This window comes from Trachypithecus francoisi, unplaced genomic scaffold (genome assembly GCF_009764315.1).
Source record: "Trachypithecus francoisi isolate TF-2019V2 unplaced genomic scaffold, Tfra_2.0 Lachesis_group9, whole genome shotgun sequence".
Taxonomy (NCBI): domain Eukaryota; kingdom Metazoa; phylum Chordata; class Mammalia; order Primates; family Cercopithecidae; genus Trachypithecus; species Trachypithecus francoisi.
Window position 1 is genome coordinate 29085797 of NW_022681474.1, and position 15285 is coordinate 29101081.

General features: G+C 34.2%; 1 protein-coding gene across 7 annotated transcripts in view; it reads right to left on the reverse strand.

Annotated features, from left to right (window-relative positions):
• The window catches only part of ANKRD26 (ankyrin repeat domain 26), a 95253-nt gene that overhangs the window by 19785 nt on the left and 60183 nt on the right, over positions 1 to 15285 (reverse strand). For all 7 annotated transcript variants that reach the window (XM_033208832.1, XM_033208831.1, XM_033208830.1 and 4 more), the window contains 8 exons: positions 14954 to 15167; positions 13679 to 13862; positions 12991 to 13128; positions 10636 to 11592; positions 9069 to 9221; positions 5063 to 5133; positions 4607 to 4700; positions 514 to 626 (listed from right to left, as the gene is read on the reverse strand). In XM_033208832.1, the coding sequence (XP_033064723.1) occupies positions 514 to 626; positions 4607 to 4700; positions 5063 to 5133; positions 9069 to 9221; positions 10636 to 11592; positions 12991 to 13128; positions 13679 to 13862; positions 14954 to 15167 (1924 nt within the window). The remainder of the gene's footprint in view (positions 1 to 513; positions 627 to 4606; positions 4701 to 5062; positions 5134 to 9068; positions 9222 to 10635; positions 11593 to 12990; positions 13129 to 13678; positions 13863 to 14953; positions 15168 to 15285) is intronic.

A 15285-nucleotide genomic window follows, 5' to 3' on the forward strand; every position in this document is an offset into this window, starting at 1 on the left:
AGGAGCTATCCGTGGGAAATTTCCATGATATATTTTATAACTACACACACACACACACACACACACACACACACAACACACACACACACACACACAAAGAGGCAGAAAGAAAGCATAAGCTAAATCAAGATAATTTTTGATGTGATACAGATAGGTTTTCAGATATTAAAAGATCTGAATATCTTTGGACACTACCAAAGAGAGAAAGATTACCAAAGAGAATGAAAATATCTTCAGAAATAAAAGTTCGAAGTAAAAGATGAAGAGAGAAGTTGACATTATCCGCCAAAGGCATTGTTACTGTTTTCAAAATCACTGAAGACTAAGTGTAATATTTAGGCATTCAAAAAGTTTCAGATTGTGCTGCAACTTTCTAAAACAATTTTAAAAGAGAATAATTTCATTAAGAAAAAGTAGATATTAAATGAATTTGTATCTAGTTTTGAATAAAGTAAAATTATAGTTAAATCAATTAATGAATGGTTAAAATGATCTGAAATACTAAAATCTTACCCAGTTATCTCTCTTTCTAATTCAACATTTTTCTTCATTTCTTGATCCAAATTACATTCCAGAGACTGTTTTAATTCCGTAAGTTTCTTTAATTGTTCCTTTTCATCTTCAGACTTTGAAACAAAATATTTTCAATTATTTTTAAAACTCTCAAAACACTTTTGTTCTTAAAACTATTACTTCTCATGAGTTCATGAGTAACATGTTTAGTCAGGTTTATAAAACACAGTTTATAACTGTTTATCAGTTTATAAACCTGATACCAATAAGAACAGATTTCAAAAATGACTTTTCTTAAAACAGCTCATATTTCTTTTCTGGAACTTAAATTACCAAAATTTATTTGTTAAAAATAGAAGTTTTTACACATAAAATACTAAGTGTTAATGAAATTTTTTTAAACAGTTATTTTAGATGTATGTTCTCCTTTCTAAAGTTGCTCTAGAAACACTGTCATCAATAGTTCAAGATATTCCAGTTTTTGTTAAACCAAATCTTACTAAGAAAATTTTTAGAAAACCTTCATCTGGCTCCCATTACATTTTTTATATACACCTGACTTCAAGATGAGCTATCTCGCATTCGTTATAAACATTCTTCCATGAGTTTCAATTTTTCCTTTTCTATTAACCATTTCTCTTTAAATAAAGTTTGTCTTCTCCACAATAAACAAAAACATAACTTATGCCTGATTCTTGTGGCATTTTTAATCATCCCGTTTTTCCACTGGACTTTCCTTTTAGTTTATTTGTTTGTAATAGGGTCTCACTCTGTCAACCAAGCTGTAGTGCAATGGTGCAATCATAGTTCACTGCAGCCTTGAACTCCAGGGCTCAAGCAATCCTCCTACCTCAGCCTCCTCAGCAGCTAGGAGAACAGGCATGCACCACCACACTGGCTAACTTATTTTATATTTTTTAGAGACAGAGTCTTGCTATGCTGCCCAGGCTGGTCTCAATTCCTAGTCTGAAGCAATCCTCCTGCCTCAGTCTCCTAAAGCACTGGGATTACAGGTGTCAGCTACAGTGCTCGCCAGACTCTAATATTTTTTAATACATGGTCTCATCTAGAGATCTACTTTTTCATCATTTGTCTTCTTTTATACTAAAATCTAATTTTCAATCTTATAATTCTCATTTTAAAACTCTGAAAATCATCAAGGCCCTATTGTTTAATCTTTAATCTGCTTTACTTCTCAGCAGCAACTACTAACAGTGACCATACCCTCTCCCAGACTGCTCTGATCCCACTTCATTTCTAAATGCAGCAACCCCTCATGCTGAGTTCTGTCCCCTTCCATTTCTCTTCTAAATTCTCTAAGAGCTCCTTAAATCTCAAGGCTTAATCCCAGATTCCCTAATCTAGATTTCCATCCCACACCTCTTTCCTGAGGTCTCTTCCTTCTGGTTCACTTCCATAAACAATTAATATTCTCAACCACACACCCATAAACCATTACTTGGTGCAGATTCCTTTTGTAGATAGCTAATTTTGTACATTTTATGTTGATTCTTACTGGTGTTATTTTGAGTATAGTGCTATTTTCTCATCTTGGGTGGGCACACTCACCCTTAGGATGTCGACCAGCATACTTTGTCTTTGTTTTTATTTTATAATGCAAAACTTTTCCACAAGGGACAGATTATTGATTGTTTGCCTCTGCTTTCTTTTGAATAATTCCCTTTTCCATAAAGACATGAGATGAGAACCTTCTGGAAAAGTTAGGGGCTATTGATGAGTTGGATGAAAGCTGTCTCTATTAAATTTTTGATTCACAGTGTACACTTCAAAGTGTACTAATAATTATATGCCATATTCCTTACTCATTTCTATGGGAATCTACAGAAAATCCCGCATTATTTTTGAATACGCTTAGCAGGTTTTCAGTACTTTTACTAAATTTTCCATTTCTGAGACGTTGATATATTCCTGGAAGACACCCATATAAGGGGATGTCCCCCCCACACTCTCATTCACAGGAGACTTCACATCAATATATTGCCATGTCACTTGTGTGAAAAGGATGCCAATAAAGTAGGACTAACACATGAAATCTAGAAAAAAATCTTGTCGATGTTTCTTCTGATAGATATATCTGTATAGGAGAGTTGCATAAATCTTCCTATTGTGACTTCAAGAAACTTATTAGTAGAAGCATCAACCTCATTGCTCCACTTTAGTATTCACAATGCAACCTTCTGATCTTCATTTCTACACAGGAAAGTGTGAATGACCAGAGAATCCTGTTCTGCTTGTTAAACATCAAGCAGAACATCAATAAATACATCATTAAATTGGCACATCAATAAATTGGTATTGTGGATTACATAGCCAACTTTTCTGAGACTAGACTGTTTCGGTTTTTTTAGTTTTTTTTTTGAGACGGAGTTTTGCTCTGTCACCCAGGCTAGAGTGCAATGGCGCAATCTCGGCTCACTGTAACCTCCACTTCCTGGGTTCAAGCGATTCTCCTGCCTCAGCCTCCTGAGTAGCTGGGATTACAGGCACCTGCCACCATGCCTGGCATGAGTAAGGAATATGGCAAATTTTTGCATTTACAGTAGAGACAGGGTTTTGCCATGTTGGCCAGGCTGGTCTCAAACTCCTAACCTCAGGTGATCCAAACCCGTCTCAGCCTCCCAAAGTGCTGGAATTACAAGCATGAGCCACTGCGCCCGGCAGGGACTGTTAAGGTTTTGAAAGACTGATGAACACAGATAAATGGGAAAAAAAGTTTCTGAATCTGCAGTGCTAGGAGCACTGTGTTATTCTGTGATGCCCTGCTGGAGCAGCCATTTCTACTTTTTCACAGGTTTCTCTTTTTTAAAATCCAAAGAGAAAAACACATTACTTTGGGGAAAAAAATGCTTGTATAATGACCTAGTATCCATTCTTGATGAGGAATACAAATTTGGATTATAAAAGAAATTCAAATTGTAGATCAAATCATTACTCAAATTTCTTAAAATTTCAAAAGACATTATAAGTATTAGCAGGGACTCACAATCGTACACCAATGTCCATAGCAGCATTACTCACAATAAGCAAAAGACAGAAATAATCCAAATGTCCATCAATGGATGAATGAACAAATAAAATGTACATAAAAAACACTGTTTTTAGACGATCACAATCTTTTATATTAAAAATCTTACTACCAAACTCATTAATGTTATGAATTCAGTCAACTTCTATAACGTTAAGACTTGTACTACTAGTAGCAAGCGGTATTACCATGAATACAGTAAATACTTTTATCAATGAAGATTATCATATTATGTAAAATATTCTTACATACAGATAGTCCCCAACTTACAACAGTCCAACTTACGGTTTTTTGACTATAAGAGCGTGTGAAACCACTACAAGTTGGATTGACTTACCAGGGGTCAACTTATTAATACATTTTGACTTTACAATGGTGTGAAACCATCACAATTTCAACAAACTTCAAATCTTGAATTTTGATCTTTTCCCTGGCTAGCAATATGTGGTATATGAGATATTCAATACTTTATTATAAGATAGACTTTGTGTTAGATGATTTTGTCAAACTGTAGGCTAATGTAAGTGTTCAGAGCAGGTTTAAGGCTAAGCTATCATGTTTGGTAGGTGTATTAAATTTCATCTTATAATATTTTCAACTTATAATGTGTTTATGAGGATGTAACCCAATCTATCAGTTGCAGAACATCTGAAAATTTGAAATTCAAAATATTCTAAACTCTGAAACTCTGAGTGTGGACAGGATGCCACAAATGGAAAATTCCATACTTAACCTCATGTGATATATATCACAGTGAAAACATGGTCAAAACTTTGTTTCATGTATAAAATTATTTTTAAAATATTACATAAAATTAACTTCAGGCTACATATATAAGGTATATATGAAACACAAATTTCATGTTTAGCTTTGGGTCCTGTCTCCAAGATATCTCATTATGTATGTACAAATATTCTAAAATCAAAAAAAAATCCAAAATGTGAAACACTTCTAGTCTCAAGTACTTTAAATAAGGGATACTCTACTTGTCTTACTAAGGCAATAAAATTCCTTTTCACTATGACAGAAATTAAGAGGTTGACTTACCAAATTTGCATTTAACAGGTTTTTCTGAAGCTCCTCAATTTTCTCCATTTGCTTTTTGATTGTAACTTTTAACTTGGCATTATCTTTTTCAAGCCTGCAATGTATATTTTAGAATAATTATTCTCACAGATAAATTTTTAAAATACTGTGTAATTTCTTAGCAAACACCTGAAGGTATAATTACATAAATGCTTAAAGATTTCAAAAGTAGGTGATTTGGTAACTCTATCATTTTTCTAGTTGTGGTTTGTGGATAATGCACAAAATTCTAGGATAATATAAAAAAAGTGCATTTCAAAATTGCTTAATGCTGAAATTTTTCCTTGACTTCACACAGATGTACCTATGATCATAGCTGACATAATTCTCATACTACACTGCTTATTTGCTCTATAAATAACTGCTTATTTGCTCTATAAATAATCATGTTTTTGTGTGTGCTGTTTTAAATTTTACTTTTGCTTGTGATCTTGCATCTTCTCAGCACATCTGACAGCTTCTGTATGTTGATCCTGTGCTTCTTGCAACTAAAACAAAGAATAAAAAAAAAAACACTTTACTAATAATCTAGTACAAATCTGCTCACCACCTCTTTTTGTAACTAAACTGTATTGGAACACAGTCACATTCCTTTAATATGCATAGTTTATGGCTACTTTTGTGCTGTGGCCATAGAGCTGATTTGTTGCAGCAGGTATCCATGGCTCCCAAAGTCTAAAATAATACTATCTAGCCCTTTACAGAAAAGTTTATCAACCTGCGTTCTACAACAAAAACACATTATTCTTGTTTTCAAACTGTATTTTATCAGATAAATACTCAAATTTACAAACTTGGTAAAATGGAGAAAGACAGGAAATTACCTTACGGTAAGCATTTATATTTTTGCATTCCAAGCACCACCACGTCAACTATAATTTTAATATTTATAGATGTGAATGACCATGGCGATGCCAGTGATTATAAAAATTAACATGATGACATGTTAGCTGACAACTAGATGTTTCATGAAATTGAGAGGCAGTATCCACACAGAAGCTAGAATGGCTGGGTGGGAATCCCAGCTCCACCAGTTACCAGCTGTGTGACCTTGAGCAAATTAATGTTCAGTGTCTCAGTTTCTTCATCGGTAAAATAGAAATAGCAACAGTAATAGTATCTATTTCACTGGGATGGTAAGAAGATTCAGTCAAAGAATATGCACATGAAGTACTTAGATGAGTACATGGCATATAGTGAGCTATATATATTTGCTGTTTTTGTGATTTTTACTGTATTTTGTGTTCTAATAAAATTATATATTTTAGGCAGCTGGCATGCCAGTGGAAGATGTCTCCTATAGCTACACTGAATCATTCTTCACACCACTGGAAGTAGAAGCAAATGGGGAGCATGAGGCCCAGAATACACCCCTAGCACTTCACAGAACTTTCGCCAATTCCGTTAGCCAACAGCACTTTAAACAATTATAGATTACTTTGTCTCTGCTCTCCTCAGTGGGCGATGACCACAATGTGAACAGCACCTCCTGGAATGAGCAGTACATAACTTACATGGCCATCAGAGCACTGGACTAAACACACTGGACTCTACTGCAAAACAAGGTTCCTAAATCAAGTCATTCCCAACAAGTATCTATGCTGAGCTGCTTTAGCAAGCACTCTGATGAGCTTAAGGCTAAGGTTATGTCACATGGCATATCAGAAAAGCTGCAGCCAGAGCTCTTTGGGTGGTAAAGTGGTATGAATCTATGAAGCCCAGCTCTGGCTACATAATAAAGTAACGTAAATTTAGATTTTTTTTATAGTGAGAAAAACATGAGCATTTGATTGAATAACTTTCCTTTATTAGATTAAGCGGTTTCCAGTTATATTTAATTACTTAAAATATATTTAGAATAACCACCTATGTTAGCCATGGGCTTGTAAAAAAAATAAAATAATAAAAATAGAATAAAAGCTTTATTATATCAGTGTCTCAAAGAAGAAATTCTTAGTATAATATAAAGTAATTTTAACCTAACAATTGCTAAGCTAAAATATTTTCAATTTATACAAGGATACATGACAGGCATATCAGATATTATTCACCTCATAGGCAAATTTATAATTAGACGAGTTTCTCTCTCATGAAAAAAATAAAATTGAAGTTAAATTAAGGGCAAATTGTTCTACACAGACTAAAATGTGAGGTCAATGAGAGCCACAGCAGTCAGAGAAAGCTTCCCAAAGGAGGGGGAATTGTGTGCCAGGTCTGAAGGAATGAGGCTAGACAAACACAAACTGCAAAGACAGGAAGAACAGCAGGAGTAAAGCAGAGAGATGGTGAAAGCAGCCTGATTAACCCTGAGGATAAAATCCAGTGGCAGGAGAATAAAAACATGTCTTATAAATGAATGTTCATCACAGCATTATTTACAGTAGCCAAAAAGTAGAAACAAACTAGAGGCCCATCCACTGATGAATGGATAACTGGTATAGCCATACAATAGAATATTATTCGACAATAAAAAGAAATGAAGTACTGATATGTGCTACAACACAGATGAACCCCAGAAACATGCTAAGTAAAAGAAGCCACTCATAAAAGACTGCATATTGTATGACTCTATTTATATGAAATGTTCAGAACAGACAAATTTAAGGAGACAAAAAGTAGATGGTGATTGCCTAGGACTGGAGAAGGTGGAGGGACACGGACAGGGATGGTAATGATGGCTAAGGGATGTGGGGTTTCTTTTCAGAGTAATAACAATGTTCTAAAATTGACTGTGGTGATGGTTACACGACTCTGTAAATAATCTAAGAGACATTTAATTTTACGCCTTAAATGAGTGAACTGTATGGTATGTAAATTATATCTCAATGTTGTTTTTTAAAAATCCAACAGGGATCTAGATAATTTTCTTAATTCTCTACTTTAGATGTACATACTATACATAATCTAAATATTTCTATGTTTTTACAATATATGTTAAATGAAAGGAAAATGAAGGAAATGCCTATTTTAAATAGTTTATAAATTAACCTAAAATATTTGCATTTTGGAGAAAAGTTAATGGCCTTTCTGTACAAATTAATTTGAAATCCATAAAATAAATCAACACAGATTCTGTATCCATTCACAAAAGTGAAAATAAGAAATAAGACAATTTTCTGGAATATTCCATTAAACATTATCCTCTAACTTAATCTGGCTTGCTTTACCATGACAATAGAAAAATCATTATAAAATACTGTTTAACAGGAAAAAAACTCTCTCAACTTCCATGAGGAATGATGTATAATTCTCAACTTTCATAAGGGTAAATATTATTTTTTTAAATGTGCAATTGTAAGAAAAAATGGCAGAATGAAAGTCAGAGTTTAATAAACAAGATAGGTACGGTGGCTCACATCTGTAATCCCAGCACTTGGGAGGCTCAGGCAGGTGGAACACGTGTGGTCAGGAATTCGAGACCAGCCTGGCCAACATGGTGAAACCCTGCCTCTATTAAAAATACAAAAATTAGGCCAGGCGTAGTGGCTCACTCCTGTAATCCCAGCACTTTGGGAGGCCAAGGAGGGTGGATCACCTGAGGTTAGGAGTTTGAGATCAACCTGGCCAACATCGCAAAACCCTATCTCTACCGTAAATACAAAAATTAGCCAGGCCTGGTGGTGGGCACCTGTAATCCCAGCTACTTGGGAGGCTGAGGCAGGAGAATCGCTTGAACCCAGGAGGCGGAGGTTGCAATAAGCCAAGATCATGCCACTGCACTCCAGCATGGGCTACAGAGTGAGACTCTGTCGCAAAAAAAAAAAAAAAAATTAGCTGGGCATGCTGGCACACACCTGTAATGCCAGCTACTCAGAAGGCTGAGACAGGAGAATCGCTTGAACCCGGGAGGTGGCGGTTGCAGTGAGCTGAGACAGTGCCACTGTACTCTAGCCTGGGCAACAGAGTGAGACTGTCTCCAAAAAAAAAAAAGCAGCAAGTGTATTATAAAGATAATAAAATTTAGGCCAGGCGTGGTGGCTCACGCCTGTAATCCCAGCACATTGGAAGGCTGAGGCAGGTGGATCACGAGGTCAGCAGATGGAGATCATCCTGGCTAACACGGACAAACCTCGACTCTACTAAAAAAACAAAAAAACAAACAAACAAAAAAAAATTAGCCAGGCGTGGTGGCGGGCGCCTGTAGTCCCAGCTACTCAGGAGGATGAGGCAGGAGAATGGTGTGAACGTGGGAGGTAGGGCTTGCAGTGAACGGACATCGTGCCACCGTGCCACTGTGCTCCAGCCTGGGCGATAAAGCAAGACTCCATCTCAAAGAAAAAAAAACGTTAATAAAATTTAAATTAATTATAATGAAAATACAAAAGAAGGTTACCTACTAAATTACTACCAAATTAGTATGATAAAACACTATATATTTAACCAGTTATAGATTAACTGTTGACATGTTAGATTTCATACATACTTGATTTCTGATTTGACCTAATTTCTTCTTTAAATCCTGTGTCTCATCTTCTAAATTAATACGATAACGTGATGTAACCTCCAGTGAAGCCTCTGACATAGATTGCTTTTTTAGGGTATCAGCCAGTTCTTGTTGAAGTTGTCTCACAACAACCTGATAAGACATTTTTGTTACTGATTTTATAAACCACCTTATTATTAATTATGTAAAAGAATAAATTATGTTAACAATATTTAATTATGACATATATAATTTTAAAAATTACCACATACATTGATTCACCTTCTTGTCCTCATATGTACACATTCCTGTTTATTACTGAATTCAGTTAAGGACACAGGTGTTATCTTCCTGCCAATTAGGTATGACGTTACTTAGACAACAGATTCAGCCCACTATTCATTCATCCCCCAATGAATTTATAATGCTTAACAACCTACTGAAGTCTCGAAATAGTTATGTGAGCGGAACTGGTAGTGATTAACTGTACCCTATGAAACATTTTTGCTCTTTTTTATTAGAACATCAGATCAACTTCAGAGCTCCTCACATATTCAATTGCTTGCTCAAATTATTCCAAAAGATTCCTATCTCAGAATACAGGTAAATTCCAATGGCCTTAGAGGCCCTAGGTAACCTGGCCTCCACCTGCCTCCCTGACCTCAGCTGCTATGACTCTCCCCTGCTCACTCCATTCTTGCTGCCTGTGAATCCTGCCACCACTCATTAGTGTGAAAATGGTGGTCCAATACCAAACTAATAAATCACAAATCACTACACTTATCTTTGTACTGAACAAAGTTATACCCAAATGATAGTCACTGGGCATTGAAATGAAAATTATGAGCAAATTATTTGCTCATAATATATTCAAAGTAAATTATAAATACCAGTGGGGAGATTAAATCAAATATGGTTGCTAAAGTGCACATTTGTCCCAAATTATGGTTTAATAAAAAGTACATGCTTTAAAGAATTGAGAGATCATAACAATATGTAATTTGAGATTGAAATATTTTTAGACAATTCAAATTGACAAGAATAAAAATAAAATTACATCAACTGAAATATATAAAAAGCTACTGACAGAAAAGTATTAAGAGATATAGCAATATACTTCAGTTCACCTGGGAAATCTGGAATTAACGGTCAAAGTAACCCTCCTCACTGAATCTTAATTTCAAAATACTCATGTCAAATATGAGCATTTCTGTTTATCTGCTTCATGGTAGCAGATAAATGGAAATGTTCTTAAGATGTGGCAACATAAAAACATTAAAATTTTATCTTCAGCAGTAAAAGACTACATTATTCACATTAGTTTACCATTCATACTAGTCTATTAACAATTCATAACTTAAAACTCAAAATTTCACAGATGATACAATGTCTTTACTCAAAGTAAAGCATCTCTCAGTTCTTTTATTTGCTGAAAACAAGGGATGTTTCTAAACTGATAGCGTAAATAAGCTTATCTATTTATTTTTATAGTTAACTACATAACCGTATATTATTTTAAATTTTCTTTCGGGAGGTTTGAAAAATATTTATCTTTCCTGATACTTACTTCTCTTTCTGCCTTTTCATTTTCATATTGATACTGCCTTTCTTTTAAGTGATTACATTCACTGATTAACTCCTTATTTCTTTCTTCTAGCAGAAGACTTTGCTTTTCGCTCTCAGCTTGAAGTTTCTGCACAATAGCATGAAACTGGTCTTGAATATTAATCACTGTCTTCTCTTTATTGTCAGCCTTGTTGTGGGCATCATCCAGTTGTTGTCGAAGCAGCATATTCTCACTTTGTAGTTGAGACAATCTCTCCTCTACAGACTCCTGCTTTCCAATGTATTTATTCACTTTAACTTGTTCATTCTGATACTTTTGTTCCATTTCCTTCATTCGACACTGGGTTTGGCTTAGGTCCTTTTGTACCCGTTCTAAACCCAAAGTCTTTTCTCTGAGGGCATCTCTTGTGTGATGGAGCTCAATTTCTAGGCTATTGAGTTTACTTTCAGTTTTAAATAGTTGTTGAGAAAGAATCTCATTGTTATCTTTTAGGTTAGACGCATCAAAATTCATTTTGTCCTGTAAACGAGACCACTCATCTCTTGCTCTCTGGAAAGCAATTTCTAGGTCTCTTTTTGATGTCTCACTTTGATCACGATCATGTATAGCAGCAGCCAATCTAGAACGGTATGATTCAACTTCTGCTTCCAGTCGTTCCTTGCTTTGCTTTTCATTCTCCAGTTTAGAATTTAGCATTGCATTCTCAGCTGTCAGAACACTAAGCCGTCCATTATACTGGGATATTGTTTGTGTTAATGTTTCCTCATTCTGCTTTATAGTCTTCTGAAGGTCTTCATTCTTTTCTTTTACAATTTCAAGGTCCTCAAAACATTTCTTTTCTTTTTCCTGGTTTTGATTTTTTATTGTGTCTATTTCTAGCCTTAGCATAGCAATTTCTTCCTGCAACATGCTATTTTTATGCAATAGGTCTTTTTCTTCTTCATGACTATGAGAATTCTAAGTAAAACAAAGGAAACTTTGAGTTAGCACCCAAGAAAAAGACATATCATGATTTCCTCTGAAATTAAAGAATAAGCTGTACATTTTACAATAAAGGGTTGCAACAAGTGTATATCCAATTGAAAAAAAAAGTTGGATCAAAACTCAAACCTTATAGAGCATTAACTCCCCAAAGTTCAAAAATTTATTTGAAGACAATTAATCCATGAAAGTAAAAAAGAAATCACTAGAACATTTTTAAGAATCTCAGAATTGGAAAGGCCTTTCCCTGAAGTACAACAAATTCAAAAGCATAAAAGATTAATAATTTGATCACATTAAAAAATTGGGTTTATATTCTGATATCTAACCCATACACCAACCCACAGTAAGAGCCTTGGCTCTGCATATATCTGGACAGACGAAATTTCCCGAAGTTTTTCAAGTTTCTTTTTTCTGAGAATATTCTATACTTTTCTCACATCTTTATAGTCAGTTATAACAATTTTGTTTATTGATGAATAATAAATCCAGGCATTATACTAAGCACTTCTACTATATCAATGGACTCATTTAGTATCACGATTTTGAAAAGGAAAAGTTAAAAAAAATAAAAGCAGCTGTATGATTTTCCCTGGGGCTTCTGACTCTATTTGTAGTCTTCTTTCACTAAATCAGTTATTTCTGTGGTATAAATATTTAAATACAAAAGAAGACTCTTATTTCACAACACTAATGGTAAATAGGACAAAATCTGTAGAGCTCCTCTTAGAAAATAATGAGATGATTTGTTTTCGCAATAACTTTTGTTTCCGCTTCATAGTGTTTGAAACCGTAATAATGTGAAACAGGGAGAAATATGCTGAACTGTTTTACTAGGAACAAAATACTTATTACCAAATTATCACTAAGTATATATCATGGCATATAAATAAGATACTACTTGCAGCACACTATTACTCTTCTCAAAAGTGAGAAGATTAATATCCAAAATACGGTCACTGAACTGGCTGTACTTTTCCTCCCTTCCTGTGGGTAGAAGTAATAAACTAACCTCTCCATTAATATATCAAGGCGATGAAATCACTTCCAAAAACTCAAGCATCTATTGTTAGTAGCAAGGGTTTTGAGATTGTGGAAAGACCATCAATTCCTATGGAAGATATTAAAAGCTTCTCCTTTGGATGAGGCCATTCTGAATGTCGTTACTTGACTGCTGCAGACAAGTGGAGCTGAATTAAGAACATCACTTTATCCAATGGACCAAAAACGCTACCACCACCCCCAAGATATACATATATGGCTTAAAAATCCTCAATACTTTCCAAGATGCATATATAGTTGGTTTTTAAAATATATACACATACAAATACATATACACACATATTTGAAAATGACTAAAGGAAATAGAAATACCTCAGAATTCATTTTCCTTTGAGTCATTTCAATCTCCTTTTGTTTGGAAAGGTGATTGGTCAGAATTCCATCTTGTAACATTCTGGCATTCTGTTCTCGAGAAAGTTGCCTCTGAGTGTCATTTCGCTCTTGTACGACCTAGAGATATATTAAGTTTTGGGTCTATTAGCATTTTTTAAAAGTCTAAAAGGTTAATCAAGAGCAGAATTTTAAAACAAAAAAAACTTATAAAAAGGAAATAGCATATTAAAATGCAAGAACCTTTATTACTCAAGAATTACTCAAATTTTAATCACATAAATGTCAGCTAAATTCATCAAAGAGCAAAAACAGTTCTTAAATACAGGCAAATAAAGAACTGTGAAATAAAATGTCAAACATTTTACTAGTTTCATCATAATTTTAGAGCTATTTAGCCTGTATTTTAACATTAAATGCCTAAATTAACATTTATGTTAGTGATTAAACTCAACTTATCCTCCATTCCTTCATTTAGAAAACAGAGACTGAGCATCTATTAGGTGTCAAGATTTACCATGAATAATTTTAGTTATAAAGGTCATAGGTCAGCTTAAGATGAGATAACATTTTTGTTTTAAACCTAGATAATATATATTAAATCAAAAGGATAAGTAATAGTGATGAAATAAAGTTAAAAATATAAAATCTTTATCCAAAATTAATTTACCTGATTCAAATTACTTTTTACAGTCCTCAATTCCATCTCCAGTGTTTGGAGACTCAGTTCAAGCTGTTGTTTCACTTCAACTTCTTTCCTATATTGCTCTTCTTTCCTTCTTAACTGTTCCCTAATTTTTTCATACAACATATCAGCATTTCTTCTCTTCTCTTCTTCTTGGTTTAAGCTAAATCTGCAGTTAAAGATGCTTATCTTAAAATCTGTATTGTTACAAAATAAAAAGTTCATTGCGTGATCTGCTGCTTCATATGTTGGTTTATTACCCTAATACAATTTCTATGTTCTTGAATATCTTTCCTTTCTAGTTCTCTGATTTTTAATTTCTCACTTCAGTCTTTTCCAAAGGACATATATGCTTGAAAGGCAGTGATGAAAGAACATTCTGTTAACTGGTAGGTTTCTGTTACAAGTACCTCTGGTAAATATTATGGAAAAGGATATTGGAAATGATTCAATAAAGATGCAAGTTGAAAATTTCTTTTTGGCCAGGTGCCAGTGGTTCATGCCTGTAATCCTATCACTTTGGGAGGCTGAGGAGGGCAGATCACTTGAAGTCAGGAGTTCGAGACCAGCCTGGCCAACAGGGTGAAACCACATCTCTATTAAAGATACAAAAAATTAGCCAGGTGTGGTGGTGGCATGCACCTGTAATCCCAGTTACTCAGGAGGCTGAGGCAAGAGAACCCAGGAGGCGGATGTTGCAGTGAGCTGAAATCGCGTCACTGCACTCCAGCCTGGGCAACACAGCAAGACTCCATTTCAAAAAAAAAAAAATTTAGGTTGAAAAAATGGGCATTTCATTCTCTATTAATTGAAACGTAAATTAACATAAACTTTCTTGAGAACAATTTAAAAATCTGGATCAAAGGCCTTTTTAAAAAAAATTCCTATGAACAATTCTATATTGAAGAATTTATTCAAAGTAAATAATTAGAAATATAGAAAAAGATTTATAAAAAGGTATTCCTTCTAGCATTAACTATAATACAAAAAAATTGTAAACCCAAAACTTATTCTATTAAATAAATAATGAGACTTCTGTATGACAAACTTCTACATAGCCATTAAAGTGATTTAAAAGAATATATATTTAGTAGAAGTTCATAGTTAAGAACTAGTTATATTATTTCTAAGAATTTCACACTCCACAAGACTAAGCTTTCTTCCCTGCTAAGCCCCAGAAGGTAAGTCAGCAATTACAAGAATTCTATATTATCTTTAGCACAAACAGTTAAACATTTCTTTAAAACTAGGCTATCATACCTCAAAGAGCACAGTTCTCGTTCCCATTCAACTTTTTGATGCTCTAACTGTGATTTTATTTCTTTTGTTTCAGATAGCTCCTTTTGTAGTACATTAACCTTATCTTCCATTTTTTTAATTTTTACTGTAAGTAGTTCACAGTGATTTTTTTTAAGTTCTAGTAATCTTTCACACGAAAGAGCTGCATCCTGGATTTTCAATAGGCTAACAGAATCTGTATCAGGGAGAAAACAAGACAGAAATATATGAGTACTTTTCGCATATAACACACTATACACTGTAACTCATTAAGACACTGACCAATTATATACTGAGGGCCTACAATGTGGAAG